Consider the following 22,142-nt stretch of genomic DNA (forward strand, 5'->3'; position numbering starts at 1 on the left):
TAAAACAGATTATTTTTAAAGGAATTAGTCTGTTCCTAACAAAACCCAAGGGGAGCAAGAAAAAATTGTATCTTCCTTCTTTTGAAAATATGTATGTACTTTTGTATCTATGGGCTGCAATTAGGGGGGCATTAAATGGAAATAGAGCTGAATTTGGAGAGTAAAGATTTGGAACTTGGAATCTGGAGAGCCTAGTTGCATTCTCAGTTTGCTCCTAATCATGTTACCTCTGTGATTCACTGCATTGTCTGGGCTTTAGTTTCTTCATTTATACAATAAAGAGATGATGTAGATTTGAAGAACTCTCCAGGAATTGGTATTTTAGGAAAGCAGCCCAGATTATGGTATTTGTTCATAGCAATGTAATGACTAAGTCTCAGGCTTGGCCCTGACAGAACTTGGTCTATAAAGGGATAAAAAAAAAAGGCAGAAAATCAAAAGACGGCTGTAATCCATTACTCGAGTTGTGAGACAGGCAAGTACCTAACATTATGGAAAACAGAGGAGATGTCATCCTGCAGGCCTGTTGGCATTAACCATGAAAACTCATCTAGGCTGAGGGAAGAAACAGCCTAGGGACATCTCAGGCGGTAAGACAGCATGAACTGTTTGTGGACCTTTGACTAGAGCAGAATGCCCAAATTTTAGTTTGAGGTGGAGAGTTTGTTGAGAGATGACTGGGGAAAGAAACCAGTAGTATCATATGCTAAGGAATTTAGATTTTAACCTGAGGATGGGGTGGGGTGGGGTTACTATTTGAAGGGTTTAAATGGGGGAAATAACATGGATGGTTTAACATTTTAGAATGATTACCTTTGGGTATAATATGGAGAATGGACTTGGTTTGGGGCAAATGAGACTAAAGGCGAGGAGATTAGATTGGAGGCTACTATAATAAATCAAGTAGTAGACAATAATGACAGGAACTTAGTAGTGGGGTTGACAGAAGAGATATAAACTAAGGGTCTGTAGACAGAAAAACCAGCTACAAGCCCTTTCTTTAATTTAACCTGCAGCAGTGACCCATCCAGTGGGCACTGCTTCCTTAGACCCAGGTCTGTACCTACGTTACGTTATGTCATCCATCCACTGTGGTAGCTGGGTTCTGAGGGATTGTTTTGAGTTTGGAGGAAAGAATCTAGAAGGAGATGCTCTAGGAGCCAGCAAGTTTTACCTTGTCAGTGGCCGCCTAAACTGTACACAGTCACCCCTTTTATGACTTGTGTCACCTTTGTATACCATGTGACTTAGGGCAGTAACAAAAGGAACCTTTTGGATGTTGCTGTCTCTCCCTCATTATCTTTCTAGCTTTGCTCCTTATAAGCAGCACACACAAAGAAACTAAATTCCATTGCCACTGAGCAAGGTTCTTATGATTTCAGGTGAGTGATTAGCACTCAGCAAGTGGAGACTTGACCTCTTCTGGACCTTGGAGGAGAGTGGAATTAAGATTCTGTTTACACCAGATTTAACTGAACTCTGACTTTGGGAATATGAGCATAATGAAATAGATTTTGTCCATTAAAAGGTTAGAAAAACAGCTTTGTGGCAGAGACAGAACTACATTTTCTTTATCTGAGGAAGGTTAATCCAAGAGGCATTCACTATACTCTTGTAAGGACATTTACAAAGAGATATAAAGTAAGTAGGAAAAAGAAAAATTCCAGCTTTTTCACGCCTGCTCATTCAGATTCATCTTTTGCTATCGTCTGTATGCAGAAGAGAACATAAAACATTAAGAATAATTATAAACTGAGCAACCACATAACCATCATCCATGTTAAGAAATAAAATAATAAAGCACTCTAGAAGCCCCCTGGTCTTCTTCCACATCACACCTATTGTACCCAAGTAACAGCCACTGTTTGATATTTGTTAAAATCGTTCCCTTTAATTTGACATCCTACTTGTGTATATTTGTAAACAACTTAAATGAAGTAATGTATTTAGTATTATGTTTGTGAATAGCAGTAGTTTTACCTTCTTGACATAATTGTCAAAACTAGTTTATCTCTTTGATAAACTACTTAACTCTTGATGACTATTTGTATTCTCTGGTATAGGTATTAGTATTGCTGCAAACATCCTTGTTATTACACATCCTGCTTCATATGTGCAAGTCCAGGCAGGGTGGATACATAGAAATATATATGTTGACTAGTAGTGTATGTGCATTTTTAACTTACTAGATGACATAGAGTTTTCTGGAGTGGCCATAGCAATTGACATTACCACCAGTGTGTGAGCGCTCCTGCTGCTCTGACTAGACAGATGTGAATATTTTTGTCAGTTTTGAGAACGGGATTAAAAAATGATATCTCCTTGTGGTTTTCATTTGCATGTCCTTGTTTATTAGTGAAAATGAGCACATAGCATAGGCTTATTGGTCCTCAAACTTAAGAGTCTTCAGTTGTCCATCTCCCCTTTACCCCATAAAGAGAGGGAAAGTACTTTACCTAAGGGAAAGTACTAAGGACTAGCTTGTCAGAAATTTTTTAGCTTGTGAGGGGTAGTTTAGATTCTTTTGACTTATTTTCTCTTCCCCCTCCCCCAACCCACCTGGTGTTTGGGAGGTTTCCTGGCATTTCACTCAACTTTCTTCTTCCTCCTTTCCTGTTTCCTAGACTCTGAAGCGGCTCATGGCAGATGAGGTAAGGAAACTTTATTAGGCATGTGCACGTTCTCGCTAATTTCCTGCACTACAGTATTTACCAGTTGTAATTACTTCAGCTTGTAATGGTGATGTGGGTTCTATTCTCAGGGTACCCCAAAGCTTTTTCCTAACCCTTTGCTTAGTGTTTGATCCCACTGCACGCAAGCTAACGTTCATTAGCTTCCACAGTTGTACTCACCCTTTTAACTCTGAGCTGTCTGGATGCTACTTATATTACTCGCAGCCTCTGCATGCTTGCAGATACTTACTATTATTTTTCGAACAGGTTAAAAGCTGCAGCTTTTTAGTAGCTCTTTTTGATTTGAGCATCTATCTGTATTTTTGGTGTGAGGAATGTTTCATGAGCATTTTGTTTGGCAGAGAGATGATGTGTATACTCCTGAAGTACGCCTTATTCTTTGCAGAGGGGTTTTGAAGAATATGTATTGAACTTTTTTGCCTGCATAACACAAGTGCTGTGAACTAAATGAAAGAAAGGGAATAAAAATCTGTGATCATATTCACCCTCCTGGCCATGTGATTTTTGGATAGCTAGATAGACACAAAGGACATTTTATTGAGATACCTAAGTATATCAGAAACTTTCAGTTCTGTGCTGCTAGAAGACTTAGAAATGGCAGAGGAGCTCAAGAACAACTTTTCTCTATTTAGAGGTTGCAAATCTTAATCCTTAAGTTCTCTTATCTTTGGGTGAAGATGAAAGTCCAAAGTCACCATGCTAAATTAGAATGAAGACTGGTTTTTCCTTTTCATATCATAAAAGTCTTGAACTACCCACAAAACAGGAACCATACATGTGTAAGAAGTTAGAGTTGGCTATTTGATGTGTAGTTTGTTGTGTAAATGAAAAATGGGTCACTACTAATACTTTTTTTTCTCTTTCTTAGCTGGAGAGATTTACTAGCATGAGACATAAGAAGGAGAAGGAGAAACCCAATTCTGCTCATAGAAATTCATCATATGGAGATGATCCCACAGCACAGTCACTGCAGGATATTTCAGATGAACAAGTCCTGGCACTCTTTGAACAGATGTTGGTATGTTTCCCCAGAGTAAAAACATTGCTTATTCCTGAAAATGTCTTTATGGGCGTTGTGAGCCCACTTTGGAGCATAGTCCCCCTTAATTAAAATTGCCCTGAATTACAGAGAGTTCCAGGCTTAGTAGGAAAGTTCTTAGTAGCAGTACCATTAGCAAAGAGACTCAGTACATAAGCACCACGTCATGGCATTGGGATCTATGAATTAGACCTGGATTGACCTGACTACCTTGGCCAACGACATTTTAGCCACAAAAACAGGATTAATGGGCCAACTCATATGTGGTTGTGTGGAGACCACCTTTGGGATAGCTGGAATAGATAGTGTTAAAGCTTTTATAATGAACTCTATACAAAGAAATAGAATACTCTATACAAAGAAATAGAGGACTAGAAAGGCATCATTTGCCCATGGTCCTCAGGTTAGTGGTGAAACTGGGAAGATAATTCTAATGCAGTCATCACTAAAAGATGTTTAAAGATTGTGACTGAAGTCAGCTGAATAATGAAGTAAACATGAATGTGACTTATTTGCTATCCTCATTGAGGATCACTGAGTGAGGAAGCTATTCAGTAAAAGTCTACTAGTGGTAAGGCTTGGGAAGTTTTGAATATATGCTTACAAACTTTCATAAGAACTGTATATTGCTTGCATCTATGATCTCAGCTTCAAATAGAACTAGTGGCAAGTCTAACTTAATTAAAAACATGGGCTTTGCGCCTCCCTGGTGGTGCAAGGGGTTAAACACCGCACTATGAAGCAATCCGCAGCCTAGGCAGCACGAGTTCCATCCCCGGTCTGTCAGGGAGCAACCTACATGGTGTACCAGACCTCTCCTATCTCTCCCGCTGCTCCCCGCAGTAGTGTATTTCAGTCAGTCTGCCTGTTCTGTTGCCCACTCTGTCTCTGGTGAATCCTCTCACCTCCCGCATCTCTAGCCTGTACATCAGCTCTTGTATGCATAAATAAATAAATCTTTTTAAAAAAAAAGAGGATTAAAACCCTTAACTTAGGTCCTAGTACATAATGAGCATTCAACCAGTACTACTACTATTATTTTCACTGAAATTTTCAGTTTGTCTCTTTAGTTATCCAAGTGCATTAACAGTCTCTAAGAGTATGGTCTGTAAGACAATGTCTTGGCCTTGTAGTATAAATTTAGATTCCTTTAGGGCCAGGCAGGTGTGGTAGTAAGTTAAACAGGCTAGATAGATGATGATAAAAAGGAAAAGGGACTTGAAGAAGGGCTTTCAGCGTTTTTGTTAGGAAGGTAGGCCACAGTTCACTTTCCATTGGTCTTTAGCATCAAGTGGGGATTGCTTTTCCAGTCATGTCAGATATTTCTATTTTTCAAAAGCAGCAGAAATTTATAAGTTTTTAAAATAATACCTTTAATTATATAAAATATGGCCAAAATTCATATTTCCCCAATTAATTAAAAAAAAATTTGTTCAAATCCCAGAATCCCAGTTTCAAATAAGGCCCATTGTACTTACATTCTCTTAAGTTTCATTTAATCTGTACATTCCCCTCCTCCCTGGCCTGCCCACACATCCTCCCTATTGTTAGATTACAAAAAAAAGAAAAAAAGTTGGACCTCCCTGATGGCGCAGCAGGTTGAGCACGCCGCACTGTGAAGCTGTCCACACCCTCTGCAGTGCAGGTTCGATTCCCGGCCAGCCAGGGAGATTCCCACATGGCAAGACAGACCTCTCCTGTCTCGCCTGCTGCTTTCCTTAGCAGTGTCCGCGGTCCGTTTTGCTTGTTCTGTTTCCCGCTCTGTCTCTGGTAAATTCTCTCACCCTCCCATGCCTCTGGCCTGTACCCCAGTTCTTTTTTTTTTAGAGGCATGTTTTTTTTATTTATTTATTTGTTTGTTTGTTTTTGTTTATACATGCACTGGGTACAGTCAGAAGTGCGGGAGGGTGAGAGAATTCACCAGAGCCAGAGCGGGGAGCAGAACAGGCAGAAGGACTGAAGTACACTGCTGAGGGGAGCAGCAGGCGGCAGGAGAGGTCTGCTTGCCATGTGGGACCCTCCTCCGGTGGCCGGGGAGCAGCTGGGGATCGAACCGGCGCCTCCGAGGCCGCGCGCAGCTTCGCAACCCGGCGCTCAACCGCTGCGCCACCGGGGAGGCCCGTACCCCAGTTCTTGTTCAAATAAAATAAATCTTTAAAAAAAATTTATAAAAAAAAAATTTTTTTTAAAAAGTTGAGGAAACTGACCTGTAGATTTCCCTGTAATGTGAAATTTTATCTTTGGTTGCATCCCTTGGTGCTGTTGGTTTTTTTTTTTAAGATTTATTTATTTATACAAGGACCAGGGTTTAGGCCAGATGTGCAGGAGGGTGAGAGGATTCACCAGAGACAGAGTGGGGAACAGAACAAGCAGACATACTGAAATACACTGCTGAGGGTAGACAGGAGAGATCTGCTCACCATGTGGGTATCTCCATGGCTGGCAGGGATTGAACAGGGATTGAACCGGCACTGCAGAGGCTGCGGACAGCTTCACAGCACTGCGTTCAAGTGCCTGCGCCACCAGGGAGGCCCCCTTGGTACTGTTTTACCAAACATCCATATATTTATGTGACATCGTCCATGTTTAAAATGTTGAGCTAACTAGACAAAATGTACTATGTCTTTGGGTCTTATTCAGCCTGAGGACTACTACTTTGTCTGTGTTCAATTTATTTGTAAAAAGAGGAAAAAAACACCAGGAAATAAGGCAGAAAAAATTCAGATTCGCATTGCTATTTGGAGGCAATGATTCCTTCACATACACACTCCTACACACATATACACACCCCCAGAAGAAATGTCATATATCTACCTTTCTCTGTGTACGTCCCCCATTTCAAAGAATATTCTGGACTTTTCCAAGTTAAACTTGCTAGGCACTAGGTATTAGTACCTTAGCACTAAGGTACTAGGTTCACACATGTGATCATACAGGCCCAGCAAAGCCTTTCCCCTGATATCTTGTCTTAGGTGACATCTTTTGAGGGACCTGCTTTATCTGATTCCAGTCCTTGTTCATTGGAAAGGAGTTTGTACAGAAGCTGATTTTACCAAGAGTAATGGGTGTTTATATCTACGAGGAATTGGTGCAGATTTTGCTGGTTTCAGTTTTGCTGGTATTTGGATAATCCAGTCATCTAGTACTTCACTCTGAAGTGATTATTAAGGTCCATCCCAAAGCAAAAAAACCTATATGTGCTTTTCTTTCAATAATGCAGAAAATTTCATCTATGTTAAGTCTATTTTTGTTGGGAAAAAAGTTACGTGTGTATGTATAAAAATATTTGCAAATATTTGTACTACAATGCTAACTGCATTTATTCTTGAGGAATTTTCACCATCTATAATAACATAAATCTCTAGGGATCATGGCCTCCCTGGTGGCACAAGGGGTTAAGCACTGCCCTATGAAGCAATCCGCAGCCTCTGCAGCACGAGTTCGATCCCCGGCCAGCCAGGGGGAAACCACATGGCAAAACAGACCTCTCCTGTCTCGCCCGCTGCTCCCCTCAGCAGCGTTTCAGTCAGTCTGCCTGTTCTGTTCCCCACTCTGTCTCTGGTTATCCTCTCACCATCCCTGCATCTCTGGCCTGTACCCCAGCTCTTGTATGCATAAATAAATAAATCTTAAAAAAAAAAAATCTAGGGATCATGAAAACTTATTTTTTCAATAAGCATTTAGTGTGCTAAACTCTTTGTTAAATATGCCAAATATTAAAATCTAGAAACCTGTAAAGAATTCAAGGCAGTTTTGTTTTTTCTCTTTTTTCTTCCCCTATTAGCTGGATATGAACCTGAACGAGGAAAAACAACAACCTTTGAGGGAGAAGGATATAATCATCAAGAGGGAGATGGTGTCTCAATATTTGCATACCTCTAAAGTTGTGAGTTTTAAGGCAACTATCTATGACATGGGAGACTGTATTCCTAACTTTATCTGTTTTATGTCTTCATTAATTCTAATACATTCTATTAAGTAAGCCTACTCATTTTTTTTTCTCTCATAAAGTGTATATGGGATTGGATGGGAAATTCTGTTTCTCACATAGTTTGGTGTTTGATGGTATCTGCCCTGATACTGTTTTAATTGTATTAACTATTGTTCTCCAATTTATGACTGACTCCAGTGTTTACTAATCTCTCTCTGTGCTCCTGTCTAGGGCATGAGTCAAAAGGAGAGCTCTAGGTCTCCCATGATGTACATTCAGGAGTTGAGGTCAGGCTTGCGAGATACGCATCTACTCAGCTGCCTGGAGTCCCTGCGTGTGTCTCTAAACAACAACCCTGTTAGGTGAGGATTCTCATGTAACAGGAATTGTAGCCCAAGGTTAGAATTCACTGGCAGGAACTGAAGATCAAAGGAATCAGGGAAGTATGAGAATGGTTTGAATTGAGAGTAAAAAGTGGCCAGGATAAACTGTTTTGGTGAATATTTTTTTATCTGATTTCATAATGTGTTGTGTCTGTGTTCCTTACAGTTGGGTACAAACATTTGGTGCTGAGGGCCTGGCCTCCTTATTGGACATCCTTAAACGACTTCATGATGAGAAAGAGGAGATTTCTGGGTGAGAATTTCCAAGTATTGATATCTTCTGGGTGGTGGGTAGTAGGGGGGTTGACTGTTTACACTAAAGGAGCCAATAATAGTTAAATTTAATGTACTGGGAGAATATGCTGTTAGCTAAGAATGAATTAATCATAGGGATGACTAGAGGACAAATGATTATTATAGATACCGGAAAGGGAGGAGGAACTTAAATTTCATGGTGAATAACACAGCATATATACCACACAAAATTATGAGTTCCCAGCACAAGTTCTTATATAGTCTGGAAACAGTCTGATTTAATCCAGAGCTGGCCTGTGATCTTGTCTGGTTCATATTTCATTTGGAGTCCTATGCACTTAATCAGTTTGTAACTAGTTTTATATCAATCTTCAGGATTGGAATAATTGTGGGGACACCTTGGACTGTCTCTAGGTTACCTTGAAGCCAGCCTGAACCAAAGTGCCTGAATGTTCAATTCCTGCCTGTACAGATTTTGAAATATTTGAAGTAGTGAGACAAACAGATCTATCATCTCTCAGATGTTATCCTGATAGAATTAACACTTAGGATTTAGAGGGAATTATAGGGCATACTAAATTCTTGGCTCTCCAGAGGATTAGCTAGAAGTTTTTGATGGGAGGAATCCCTCTTCAATTACTCTGCTTTTGCTATTGTTTCAGGCAGAGTGCTATGTGCTAGTATTTATTCAGCTACTAGTTGGGGTTGTTCTCAACATCTTGTCTGGAAGATTGAAAAATCAAATCAAAAAAGATAGATAATAAAGTGATCTGATTATCTTTTTCTATATGCAGAAACTACGATGGTCGTAACCAGCATGAGATCATTCGCTGCTTGAAAGCTTTTATGAACAACAAAGTGAGTTTTTTTTTAAATTCTCATTCACCTCCCCATTGTGACCCTCATTCTTTATCTTCTATTGGCAAACTTCAAAAAGGAACTAGGAAATTGAGGTTCAAGACTTTCCATCTTAGTATCCTAATTGTTTGATTGCCATACATACAAGCCTTCGTGAACTTTTTTGTCCTGTTTTAGTGTCAGTTTCAGAGGGTAGGATCAATTTTCTTTCTTTATCTATACTTTCTTTTGCTAATTCTTGAATTTGCTAACCTGTAGATACTGTTTTTTGATTGGTTTACTTTATTCTAGACTTTTATTTTCCCTTTTCGACTCCTTCCTACCTTTAGAATCTTTTCATCTTTTTTTGTCTGTTTAGTATTGAAACCCAGGGACCCCACAATTAGTTGCTTCTGAGTTCAAATCTATCTTCCTCTTAAATTTTGTTTTAATTAACTTAGTTCACTGCATGGGGGAGGCATTTAAAAGAAGCATAAGAGGGCCTTCCCGGTGGCGCAGCGCTTGAGTGCTGGGCTGCGAAGCTGCCTGCAGCCTCTGCAGCGCCGGTTTGATCCCCTGGCCTCAGGGCGAGTGTCCCACATGGCGCACAGACCTCTCCTGCCGCCTACTGCTCCCCTCAGCAGTGTGCTTCGTCAGTCTGCCTGCTCTCTCTCCTCTGGCTCTGGTAAATTCTCTCACCCTCCCGTGCTTCTGACTGTACCCAGTGCTTGTATAAATTAATAAATTTAAAAAAAGAAGAAGAAGCATAAGAATTAAAGATTTTTATACTTGAACGACAATTCTAATTCTGTCTTGTCTACTAGGAAATTATTTTGTTGTGCTCACCTCTCTTTAGCTGCACTGGGATGTGTTCTACCCCTGTATTAGTTTGGTACGGCTGCTGTGAACAAAGTACTATAAACCAGTGTCTTAAGCAACAGAAATTTATTGTCTCATAGTTCTAGAGGCCATAAGTCCAAGTTCACAGTGTTAGCAAGATTGCTTGCTTCTGAAGATTATGAGGGAGAATGTTCCACGTCTCTCCTAGTGCTTGGGGGCTTGCTGGAAGTCTTTGGCATTCCTTGATTTGTCGATGTATCATCAGTCTGCCTTCATGTTCACCTGGCATTCTCCCTGTTTGCATGTCTGGGCCCACATTTTCCCTTTCTATAAGGATACTAGTCATATGGAATTGGGGGCCTGTCCTACTCCATTATGATTGTAACTTAACTGATTATATCTGCAACGACCCTATTTCCAAGTGAGGTCAGATTCTGAGGTACTGGGGACTAGTTGGGGCTTCAGCCTGTGAATATTGATGGGGGAGCGTAGATACCCTTTAACTTATAAAGACAAACTCCTGCATGGTTAGATGCTGTCATCTTTAAGTCCCCCTTCTCTGTTCTTTCCTACCAGTTTGGAATCAAGACCATGCTGGAGACAGAAGAAGGAATCTTGCTGCTGGTCAGAGCCATGGATCCTGCTGTTCCCAATATGATGATTGATGCAGCTAAGCTGCTTTCTGCTCTTTGTATCCTACCACAGCCAGAGGACATGTATGTGACTGGAACTATTTCTCTGCTCCATTCTCTTTTCTTTTCCTTTCTTTCTTTTTTTTTTTTTAAAAGATTTATTTATTTATTTATTTATTTATTTATTTATTTATTTATTTATTTATTTATTTATTTATTTATACAAGCACTGGGTACAGTCAGAAGTGCGGGAGGGTGAGAGAATTCACCAGAGCCAGAGCGGGGAGCAGAGCAGGCAGAAGGACCGAAGTACACTGCTGAGGGGAGCAGCGGGTGGCAGGAGAGGTCTACGCAACATGCGGGACCCTCCTCCAGTGGCCGGGGAGCAGCTGGGGATCTAACCGGCACTGCAGAGGCTTTGGTCAGCTTTGCAACCCAGTGCTCAACCGCTGCGCCACTGGGGAGGCCCACCATTCTCTTTTCTTAACCATCTTCCTAAAATGGAGGAAAATTGAGTTAATTGTGTGTCTGCTTGGTCTTAAATACTAGGTAAAACTGTATTTCTTCCCAGATATGAACACTGTGAATCTTAATATTAAAGAAAGATTGTTATACAATGGAGGCTGTCCTGCGTTTACTACTGGTTTTCAGAGGACCAGCAGGATATCTTTTAGCTCTCCATTAGTACTTGTATTATTTAGGACAAGGGTTTTCTTTTACATTCTTCTAAAATTCAGAAGTAACACAATGTTATTTTAACAATTTAAGCAATATATTATACAAGTATGTAAAATACAGCATAACAGCCTCATCCCTTTGACAAATCCTATTCTTCAGATTTTTTTTTAAAGAATTATTCCTTTATTGTAAGATTTTTATTTAATTTATTTTGCATAGAAGAACTTGGGTATAAGCCAGAGGTGCAGGGGGTGAGAGGATACACCAGAGACAGAGTGGGGAGCAGAACAGACAGATCTACTGAAATACACTGCTGAGGGGAGCAGCAGGCCAGACAGGAGAGGTCTGCTGTGCCATGTGGGTTAGCTCCCTGCCCAGGGGTTGAACTCTTCTGCTGTGGCTGGTGATAGCTTCACAATGCTAAGACTTAACCCCTTGCGCCATCAGGGAGGCTTATTAGGTAGACTTTTTAAAACAAATTCTCATCCCTGCTCTAGATGATAAGAATGTTTACTATTATAAATGCTATTTCAGTGTAATACCTTTGTACATATATTTTTTCACATTTATGTATTTGTATTGGACAGGTTTCTAGAAATAGGTCAAATGTTCTATGCATTAAAATTTGGTACTATTAAATGCCCTTCCAAAGGTTGTATCAGTTTATACTCTATAAAACAGGGGTTTTAAATTTGCCATCTGTTTAGGGATAGGATTCAGGGCGTATGTTTTCTGCAGAGATTTTCCTTAGCTTTTAGCTAAGGATCTGTGCAAATCTGGCTCTGCACTAAGTGATGAGAAGAATAATGTGGAAAATCCAGAACAATGATAATGTTACCTGTAATTGATCTGTGCCCGTGTGTATTACCTATTATGTATGTCTGTGTCAAAGTGCCTAAGCAGTTCTCTCCCTTTGCTTTTTCCTGGCCAGGAATGTAAGGGTTTTGGAGGCAATAACAGAAAGAGCTGAAATGGACGATGTGGAACGTTTTCAGCCACTGCTGGATGGATTAAAAAGTGAAACCTCCATTGCACTCAAGGCATGTATCCCCCTGCAGCTGGGCCCAAGGGTAGAATTCGAGATGGAAAAACTTAAGTTCATTTGACCTTTTAATAGGACACCCAGGGTGGTTCCTAACTGTATATTTTATATTTCAGATTTCGTTCTGAAGGGGAAGTGATTATCTCCTCTAAGAAAGCAGAGAAAGAACTATTTTCCTCATTTTTGAGATGAATAAAAGGCTTGTAATTCAAAAGTGAGGAAAATCAATGCCTGCAACAAATTACCATCAAATTCTTAGAATTATAATACTTAGATCTCTGAGTTCTTCAGACCTGTGCTTAGGTCTTACTGCTTTAGCAGAAAGTCTTATTTGTCGTCTTTTTTATATATCTACCAATAATTTAATACATGGAGCCTAATACATCTTCTAGGTTATATTTGAGGGCTTCAGAATTCATGTTAAAAGAATGGAATCTTAATCCCTAGAAGTCAACATTAACAAACGGCTTAATTTTCTTATTTTAGGTGGGGTGCCTACAGCTGATCAACGCTCTAATCACACAAGCTGAAGAACTTGAATTCCGAGTTCATATCCGAAGTGAACTGATGCGCTTGGGATTGCATCAAGTGTTGCAGGTGAGATGCAAGGCTTCATTAGAAAGCTGGCTGTTTCCTTCCTCTTCCCTGGGATAACTTTAATTTTCAATTTAAAAACCAAAAGGTTTCCAGGCAGCATAGGACTCTTGTGTTTCCTGGCATCTACTTTTGTCATTGACAGGAACTTCGGGAGATTGAAAATGATGATATGAGAGTACAGCTAGCAGTATTTGATGAACAAGGGGATGAAGATTCCTATGACTTGAAGGGACGACTGGAGGACATTCGAATCGAGATGGAATATCCTTTTACTGACTAGATTCAAGATAGTTGAGACTATCTTTTGTTTGTATTCAGCTATAGATCCCTGTCTGGATTGGTATGTGGTAATGATTTAGCACAGGACTTCAGCCCATGTGTCTTCTCAGTAGATAAAGCAGATGTATTTTGATTGCTGTTGTATTTACTTAACCTCAGTATGGACCCTAGAAGTTAACAAAGGTGATTTGTGCGTTGCTTAGCATGGAAGCAGCCATCAAAATGAGTATAGGGCTCCTAGAACATGATAGTTCTCCTAGAACTATCATGTAGCATTTACTAAGATAAAGTAGCATTTACTAAGATAAAGATTTTCAAAAAACATACACAAAGTGGGGATTAACGTTATAATTTGTTTCCCCATATGTATCTGTAAGATTGACAAGGTAATTTGATCACCGATTGATATTTGGCACAAGTGACCGAGGCAGTTATCTTTATTTCTGTCTGTTGCTTGATACTCTAGCCAGGTACCATCCAACTCATTGGTCCCGGCCAAAGGAAGTCTGTAGAGCTTAAAGTTTTGAACAGTGTTTACAGGAGGAATGCTGTTAGCATAGTCATCTTTTTGCTTTATTCAAGAGGTGGGCAAGCTGTCAAACATAGCTTTTAAATATATGCTTTCCTTAGCGTTTTTCCTTTTCCACTGACTTCAGTGAAATCTTCCAGATTCTCTTAAACACAGTCAAAGATTCAAAGGCAGAGCCACACTTCCTCTCCATCCTGCAGCACTTACTCTTGGTTCGAAATGACTATGAAGCCAGGTAAGGCAATATGCCGGTGAAAAGTTTAAAATTTGAGTTTAATAGAGCAGAATCCTCATTTAAATATCATCTATAAAGGGAAAAAGAAAAGGACAGGGATTAGGGTTAATTTTTAGTCACAGATATGAAGGGAGTTGTTAGTTGTCTCTACTTACAATTGAAAGGCATCTCTGTGGAAAAAGGACAGAGTGTAAAAGTGAAATGCCATTGCTGATTTTAAGGGGTTTGGTAGGGTAGGGTAAGGATGACAGCAAAGGGTAGCAGTTTAAAGTTCACTCAGGTTGGCTGGCATTAGAACTTCAGCAATAGTATTGTCTGTCACAGGAAGGATCATGTCTGAGCTTTAAGACAGAAAAGGATTGGTCTTAGGGGGCGTATGGCAAGAGGTTTTGATTATCCGACGTAGATAGGTTGACTAATATGGAAAAGGGGGTTTTCTTAAGGGGGGTTTCTTAGCAGGACGGCAATACTTGTGTTAATTTTATGAATAGTTCTTTTCCAAAACACTTATCCTTAGGTTCCTCTATTGTCAAAGCAATTAATTTCCTTAATCCCAATGTGTGTGCGTATAAAACATTTATTGTTTTGTATTGTTAAATATTGTGTGTATATATATATGGTTATTGTATATATATATATATATATTGTACTTTATATTGTTATATATTGTCTATATATAAAACATATATAAAATGAAAATTCTATTTCAGTTTCCCTTTAATAACTACATGTGTTTCAATAGACCACAGTACTATAAGTTGATTGAAGAGTGTATTTCTCAAATAATTCTGTACAAGAATGGGGCTGATCCTGACTTCAAGTGCCGGCACCTCAAGATTGATATTGAGGGATTGATTGGTAAGTTTACTTTTCTATCTGATACCTTAAACCACTGCTTCTAACATTTTGCACCTTTTTTTCAGAGACAATATCTTCTATTTCCATTTTTTCCATCTCTTAGGTGGCGTCACAAACATTTGTTAGGAATATGCAGCTTTTTTTGTTTATTTCTACATAAACACCCCCTGACCTTTTGAATTCAGCTGTTCTGCTCATCTCAAAGCTTTTTAAGTATCACTCATAGGCATTCTTCATGGCCCCCAAGTTGGTGGCCTTACTACATGATGATGGGCACAGAAATTATATGATGATCTTATCTGAAAGTTCCATTTCTTCATCGAGAGCAGAACACTAAAAAGAACAATAATAACAATAACTGAAAAGACAAAAGACTGTTCTTGAGTTTTATAGAAGAGTTTAGGTAGTAAGAAGAGAAGACAGGAGAACTGGGAGCTTTACTTAACTCTCTCCTCTTCTTTTCAGACCAGATGGTTGACAAAATGAAAGTGGAGAAATCTGAAGCCAAAGCTAAAGAACTGGAAAAAAAGGTGTGTTAAGAGAGATCAAAAGTTGGGGGGTATATCTTTTGTTTAAAAGTTACGATTTTTCTGACATGTGAGACAATTACCTGTGATATTTTGAAAGCATTCAGTACACAGTAGCAGATTCCTAGAGGAAACCTTTCTGTTATAGGTTCCTCAGTGAAGAAAGTGATATGAGTGTGATCATGAGAAGCTAGTTAGTGGTGAGTTTGTACAGTTTTTGGGCCCCTGGGCAGGACAAGAAAGATAGGTGATGATTTTAGGTAATAATGCCAGCATTCTTGGGTTAGCTTCACAAGGCCTCTTATTCCTAGAATAGGCACTAGAATATATCTGAATTCTTTCTCTTTTTGGTTATTAAGGACTATGATTGCCTGGGGTTTTTGACCCTAGGGACTACTTCGGTTGTACACCGTATCCTGGTTGAAATGTCTTTAAAATCTTAGAGAGGTTCTTCTTTTGGTTTTTTTTTTTTTTTTTAATGTTGATAATTTTTTTGGTTTTGGGTTGGCTTGTTTGTTTTTTTAACTATCACCAAAAAAATAGGCTGTGGAAATGATTTTCTGGTTCCCAGCTCTTTAAAGGTCAAAATTTTGATTTTCCACTCTACCCCACGCACTTTCTGTGCCACGTAGGCATTCTGTGGGTCAGTGAACTCTATAGATCGAGTATTGACACAAAGCAGTACCTTATGAGGAGTAATACGATGCTTCTCACTGAGATGGCGAGCTTACCGGGAGCCTGGTTCTTATCTCCTCTAGCTGGACTCTGAGTTAACAGCCCGACATGAGCTACAGGTGGAAATGAAAAAGATGGAAAGTGACTTTGAGCTGAAACTCAAGAATCTTCAAGGAGAAAAGGATGCATTGGATTGTGAAAAGCAGAAAATTGACACAAAGAAAGAGAAGCTGGAAGCAAAAGTGTCTCAGCTCACAGGAGAGGTAATGTCTGAGTGGGGAAGGCACCAGCTACCTTAGGATGAGCCTTGCAGCAATACATGGTCATCTTCCATCTAGGAGGCGGGTGCAGCTACTAGTAGGTTATCTGATTAGATAGCGCATGTTTTAAAATTTTCCTACTTTTTTGTTGTATTCTTGGAGTAAGTCATATATGAGATGGAAAATTTGGAAAATGCACAGTAACATAAAGAATAAAACAAGTCATAATACTACCCAGAAGTAAAGATAATCTAGTCTCCTAATAAATTTAAAAGTGACTACTATTTAGAAGTATATATGTTACAGGGCAACCCCAATGTGAAATGGGTTGGTCTGACTGTGGGACCTCGTCCACACACTTAAAAGGGACTTAAAATGAGATTCAACTGCAGGCACACACAAAAAGGTTAATAAAGGGTTTATGTACAAAAATGGGAAATGAAGAAATCAATAACTCAGGGAGAAAGAGAGAGAGATAAATTGGTGAACATGTCCTACTAGTTCCGCTGAGCTGGAACCCCAGTAGTACACTGACAGCCAGTGAAAAACCAAGGACTTCCAAGGCCCACATGTCTGGTTTTATACCAAACCTGGCTGCTTAACTCCACCCTCAGTTCCCAGCAATCTGCTCTTCAATGGTGATCACATTGAGATTTGTAGTCCTTGGTATCTTGGATCTCTTTGGTTTGGGGTAAGGGTGGGGTCCTTAAAACCTATTTGTGGAGTTTGTTCAGGACATCCTTTCCCCCCAGCAATTAGACTGTTCCCACATTTGCTAATTTTCTCTTAATATTTTTTGTCATCTCTGAAGAGGTTTTTCCCCACACTGTCTCTGCAGTTATAGATATCAAATGATCTGTAATATTTGATAACTTTATCACTTTCATGATTGTATAACCACCTGTATACCACTACATATGTTAACTATATAATTAGAGTATTTGATTTAGTTGACCTTTGCATTTTCTGATCAGAGGGAGAAGTAAAGCACCACTGTTAAAGTTGCCTTTTTAATGTAAAGCATGGTAAACTAACAACACAAAGGCCTGAATTCTGGTTTTGGCTTTGCCACTAAACGATGTAACTTGAGGCAAGTCATTTTGTCTACCTCTGTCCTCTCAGTTCCTTCATGTGTAAAATGAGAAGTCTGGATTCCTTAGGTGTCTTCCAGTCCCATGCATACCTGAAGTGGAGTAAGAAGTTCTCCCTTTGACGATGTTTCTGCAATGGCTTTGTAGGTTGCCAAGCTGTCCAAGGAACTGGAAGATGCCAAGAATAAAGTGACTTCTCTCTCGGCTGCAGCTGCTGCTGCTGCAGCCCTCTCCAACAGTGCTGCTGTTCCCCCTGCCCCTCCTTTACCTGCTAGCACTGCTTCTCTGTCCCCATCCACTTCTGTACTGGAGGATATCATACCTCCTCCACCTCCTCCCCCTCCATTACCTGGGAGTAGTAATGCCATTCCTCCTCCACCACCTCCCCCTCCATTACCTGAGGGTAGTGCCATTCCTCCTCCACCTCCATTACCTGGGGATAGTAATGCCATTCCTCCTCCACCACCTCCCCCTCCATTACCTGGGGGTAGTAATACCATTCCTCCTCCACCACCTCCCCCTCCATTACCTGGGGGTAGTGCCATTCCTCCTCCACCACCTCCCCCTCCATTACCAGGGGGTAGTGCCATTCCTCCTCCACCACCTCCCCCTCCATTACCAGGGGGTAGTGCCATTCCTCCTCCACCACCTCCCCCTCCATTACCAGGGGGTAGTGCCATTCCTCCTCCACCACCTCCCCCCCTGCCTGGAGGATCAGGAATGCCACCTCTCCCTCCTCCTCTTCCTGGTAGTTCTGGAATCCCTCCGCCCCCTCCACTTTTTGGAGGATCTGGCATTCCTCCACCTCCACCTGGAATGGGTGTGCCTCCGCCTCCCCCTGTTGGATTTGCAGCCCCAGTTCTGCCATTTGGATTAGCCCCAAAGAAGCTTTATAAGCCAGAGGTGCAGCTCCGGAGGCCAAACTGGTCCAAGGTGAGTGTTTCTGTTTATTTTTTCATCAGTAGGTTGTGAGGATCCAGTTTCCTATTTTGTATTTTGCGCATGAATGGGCTTCATTTTCTTAAGTCTCATATCTATCTCTCAAGTTCCACTCATGGTTACGTTATTCAATAGAGAGTAGGCATAGTCTGCGTATTACAGACATCACCTCTGAGAGTTCTTTGAGCCATGTACTCTGTTATAAAACCTAAATTTATCCTTAACTTGTTGTGTTTTGCCTTTTCTCTGAGAACATGAGTACTATGGCAGCACATGTTGAAAATAATCATTTCATAATCTTCAAGCTAATGCTAGTTGTGCTGATCCAAAAGTCATGGATTTGTACGAATACCTCTCTACCCAATCTGTTACAGGGCAGGGAAAGGGGCAGCCCAGACCCCGCAAACCTGCCTGGTCTAAATGGATTCTGCCATCCGCCGCATCAACACAAAACATATGAGATTTTAATGGGAAGGAACTTTAATACAATTAGGAAACAATACAGAAAAGGCAAAGAATATAGTTTCTAAATCAAGCACCCAATGTTACCCGTCCCCTCATGGGTAAAAGTCCACCCAAGGAGGATTGGCCCAGAGCAAAGCCCCAAAGCCTGCTACAAGTCTAAAGCATCTTTCAGTGGGGACCCACAGAAAAGGATCAGAAACAACCAGACAAGTCTGGAAGGAAAAGAGCAAAATCAAAATCAAGATAAAAGCTGCCATTGTCACCTCCCCACGGGTATCTCACCCACATCTGTGTCACCCAGTTAAGGACCAGAAGGCAAGCGCAGTTTCTTCACATGTCTCTCCATTCCATGTGCCTCCTCCAGGTCTCCTCCTGGCTCTCCATCCTGCTTCCTTCCTTCCTCAGTCTCCTCTGCAGCTTCTCTCTCTGCTGAGCTCCACCCTCCTTTTGGGTGGGGTAGGAAACCTGGAAACTCCCCCTTTCCTGGGGACCACCTTGTTACACTACCCCAGTGTAAATGAGTCATACAGGGCATCTTTATTGTTCCCGCTTTGTGTTTGAAACCCCTATAATTTTGTGCCAGGCTTTTACTTCTCAAAACCAAATTAAAATAAGGGAGTTTAGGGATTTGTTCATAAAATGGACAAATTTGGCACTGTTAGCCAAACTGATGAGGAAAAATGTAATAGAGTATGAGGATATGTAAATTAAAGCCTTAATGTTTCTAAAAGTAGAGGATTTGGGGTTACAAGAAGGCTAGGTAACATAATTCAATCTCGTTCTTGATTAATCACCTATAAACGAATAATCTGAGTGTCATCTCCTGATCCCACCTTGAACAGCACAGCTCTCCTCTGTCTTCAGCAAGTTGTATTCTAATATTACGTTTCAAATAACCAGTTAGCCATCTTTTACCTTAGTGCGTTTTCTAGGATGGAAAGCTATGAACTTAGCTTATGAAAGCTATGAACTTTAGCTCTTAACACCCTGCCTCTGTCCACAGTTTGTTGCAGAGGACCTTTCCCAGGACTGCTTCTGGACAAAGGTGCAGGAGGACCGATTTGAGAACAATGATCTTTTTGCCAAACTTACCCATACCTTCTCTGCCCAGACCAAGAGTGAGTATTCTCCTCTTTCATGTACAGGTTCAGTGCACACTTCAAGTGGATTTCCTCATGTCTTCCCCTTCAATGGGTGAGGGGTAAAGAGAGAGGGGTTTTCCCATATAGAAGAAAATTAGTTATTTTCATATTCTGAGGATGGCTTTAGGAAAGAAAATTGTTGTATGTAAAATTGCCCCCCCTCCCCCCCCAGTTTTTGTGGTTTTTGTTTTTATGCATAGGTATTCTGTGTAACTATCACTTGTGGAAATACTGATTTAAGGCAATAACGCTCATTCAGGCCCATTATGATGATGCTCTTGAATGAATTCTGGCACTGAGAAAGTGCCATCTCCATACCTAAGCACTTAATTGACAGGGATTGGACAGAGGCAGGTCGGGTGGTTAGATGACTCTCTACAATAATTAAGAACTATGTGTAATTCCTTTTCTTTCTTCCATTTATTTCCAATACCTGATGTTTTCTCCTGTCTGGTGCTTTGCTCCTGTAGCATCAAAAGGTAAGTGATCCTTTGGGTCTGTTGAATATTATAGGAAAACATGAAACAGGTATGGAGGGATTTCTCTTTAGGAAACTGAGATTAGAATAGGGATTGAGTTCTCTTTTTTCTGGCTTTTTACTTTTTTTTTTTTTTTTTTGATAGTCTAGCAGGACAGTAGCCATGATGTTAACTAACAGGGAAACAAATAATTTTAAGTTGAGTGATAATAATACCATTACCTTATAATAGTATTATGTTTTATAATTTTCAAATTATACTAACATATATTACCCTGTTTGATCTGCAAGGAAACCTTGTGAGATGGGCAGGAAATATAATATCTCTATTCTGTAGCATATGTAGACTAATTAGGTGACTTGCCCAAGGTCATATGACCAGATCCAGGGGTCTTGACTTCTTGTCCTTATCTTTAATAACAATTCTTGTACTTCTTGTTTACCTTCATATCTTCCGCTTTATTTTAGAAGCACTGATCTGTTTTGCCCTCTTTTTCTTCACTTCCTAATTCTTGTGGTTTCGTGCTGCCTTGTAATGGGGTACTTACAGATATTTCTCCTGAGGTATACAGTATTTGAAAGATCTTGTCATGTCCTTAATGATAATTATAGCTAAGAATTTAGTTTCCATCTTCTACTAGCTTTTTTGTTTATTTAGTGGTTTATTAAGACCCTAAATGTGATGAAAATTAAGTGCAACATTGAAGCATTGTCCTTCCCCCTAAATAAACATTTTAAAATAATAATTTTTTTTCCGTAAGTTATCTGATGGAATCACACTGCGCTTTGTTCTAATAAGGAACCTAACATTTCACCAGGTGCCTTTGTTAGACCCGTGTCATGTGTGTATCTCAGAGTGTAAGATCAGTGTTGCTCAGACCTGCCCTGTTTGTCCCACATTCAAGGCAAAGTGGCCTTTTCCACTAAAAGAAATATCACCTTTTAAACTAAAAGTTCAGCCCAAGAAATGACTTCCATCTTTTTAGTTAAAAGTACTGTGGTACTGACCACTTACATTGCTCTGATGTATCTAACGTATCAATAAGGACTAGTTGATGATAAAAGTCAAAGTCAAATAATTGCCTAATTTATTTAATTTTTTTAAAGATTTGTTTATTTATGCATACAAGAACTGGGGTACAGGCCAGAGGTGCAGGGGGTGAGAGGATTTACCAGAGAGAGAGTGGGGAACAGAACAGGCAAATTGACTGAAATACACTGCTGAGGGGAGCAGCGGGCGAGTCAGGAGAGGTCTGCTGCACCATGTGGGTAGCTCCCTGGCTGGGGATCAAACTCGCACTGCAGTGGCTGCAGGAAGCTTCATAGGTTGCATCTTAATCCCTTGCGCCTCCAGGGAGGCCCGATTTCCTAATTTATAACTCACAGACTCTGTCCCTTAGTTGACCTCCAGTGTGTCAACCTCCAGTTGACATCCAGGCACCTTTCTTGAGCTGCAGTCTCTGTTCTCAGTGCCACTGCAAATGTGCGTTGACTGGACTCCTCTCCTCCCCGGCTTTCATCCTTTTTTATCCTGTACGTTTGTGTTACTATTGATTATAGTGGGTTTTTCTGATTTCAACCTTCTTCCTTGCACTGTGACTTGCTATATAGTATTCTTTATACTATATACCCAAGTAGGACCTTACATCGTCTTTTATTATTTTCAGCAATGTAACTGAACTTTTTAATGCTTTTTCAGCTCTCAACTTCTGCCTTGAAAATTAATCTCAAATCTCT

The 22,142-nt window shown here is 40.3% G+C and overlaps 1 protein-coding gene across 1 annotated transcript in view; it reads left to right on the forward strand.

Moving 5' to 3' along the window:
* LOC119243345 (protein diaphanous homolog 1) overlaps positions 1-19,983 on the forward strand; it is a 45,380-nt gene extending 25,397 nt beyond the window's left edge. The window contains exons 2-17 of the mRNA XM_037509077.2: positions 2,625-2,651; positions 3,562-3,711; positions 7,517-7,618; positions 7,895-8,025; positions 8,213-8,299; positions 9,096-9,159; positions 10,555-10,694; positions 12,220-12,328; positions 12,817-12,927; positions 13,070-13,188; positions 13,854-13,970; positions 14,713-14,828; positions 15,294-15,358; positions 16,114-16,293; positions 17,529-18,314; positions 19,789-19,983. Coding sequence (XP_037364974.2) covers positions 2,625-2,651; positions 3,562-3,711; positions 7,517-7,618; positions 7,895-8,025; positions 8,213-8,299; positions 9,096-9,159; positions 10,555-10,694; positions 12,220-12,328; positions 12,817-12,927; positions 13,070-13,188; positions 13,854-13,970; positions 14,713-14,828; positions 15,294-15,358; positions 16,114-16,293; positions 17,529-18,314; positions 19,789-19,983 — 2,499 coding nt within the window. The remainder of the gene's footprint in view (positions 1-2,624; positions 2,652-3,561; positions 3,712-7,516; positions 7,619-7,894; positions 8,026-8,212; positions 8,300-9,095; positions 9,160-10,554; positions 10,695-12,219; positions 12,329-12,816; positions 12,928-13,069; positions 13,189-13,853; positions 13,971-14,712; positions 14,829-15,293; positions 15,359-16,113; positions 16,294-17,528; positions 18,315-19,788) is intronic.
* The last annotated feature ends 2,159 nt before the right edge of the window (positions 19,984-22,142 follow it).

The sequence above is a fragment of the Talpa occidentalis genome, unplaced genomic scaffold, assembly GCF_014898055.3.
Source record: "Talpa occidentalis isolate TD23 unplaced genomic scaffold, MPIMG_talOcc4v2.1 talOcc4.13, whole genome shotgun sequence".
NCBI lineage: Eukaryota > Metazoa > Chordata > Mammalia > Eulipotyphla > Talpidae > Talpa > Talpa occidentalis.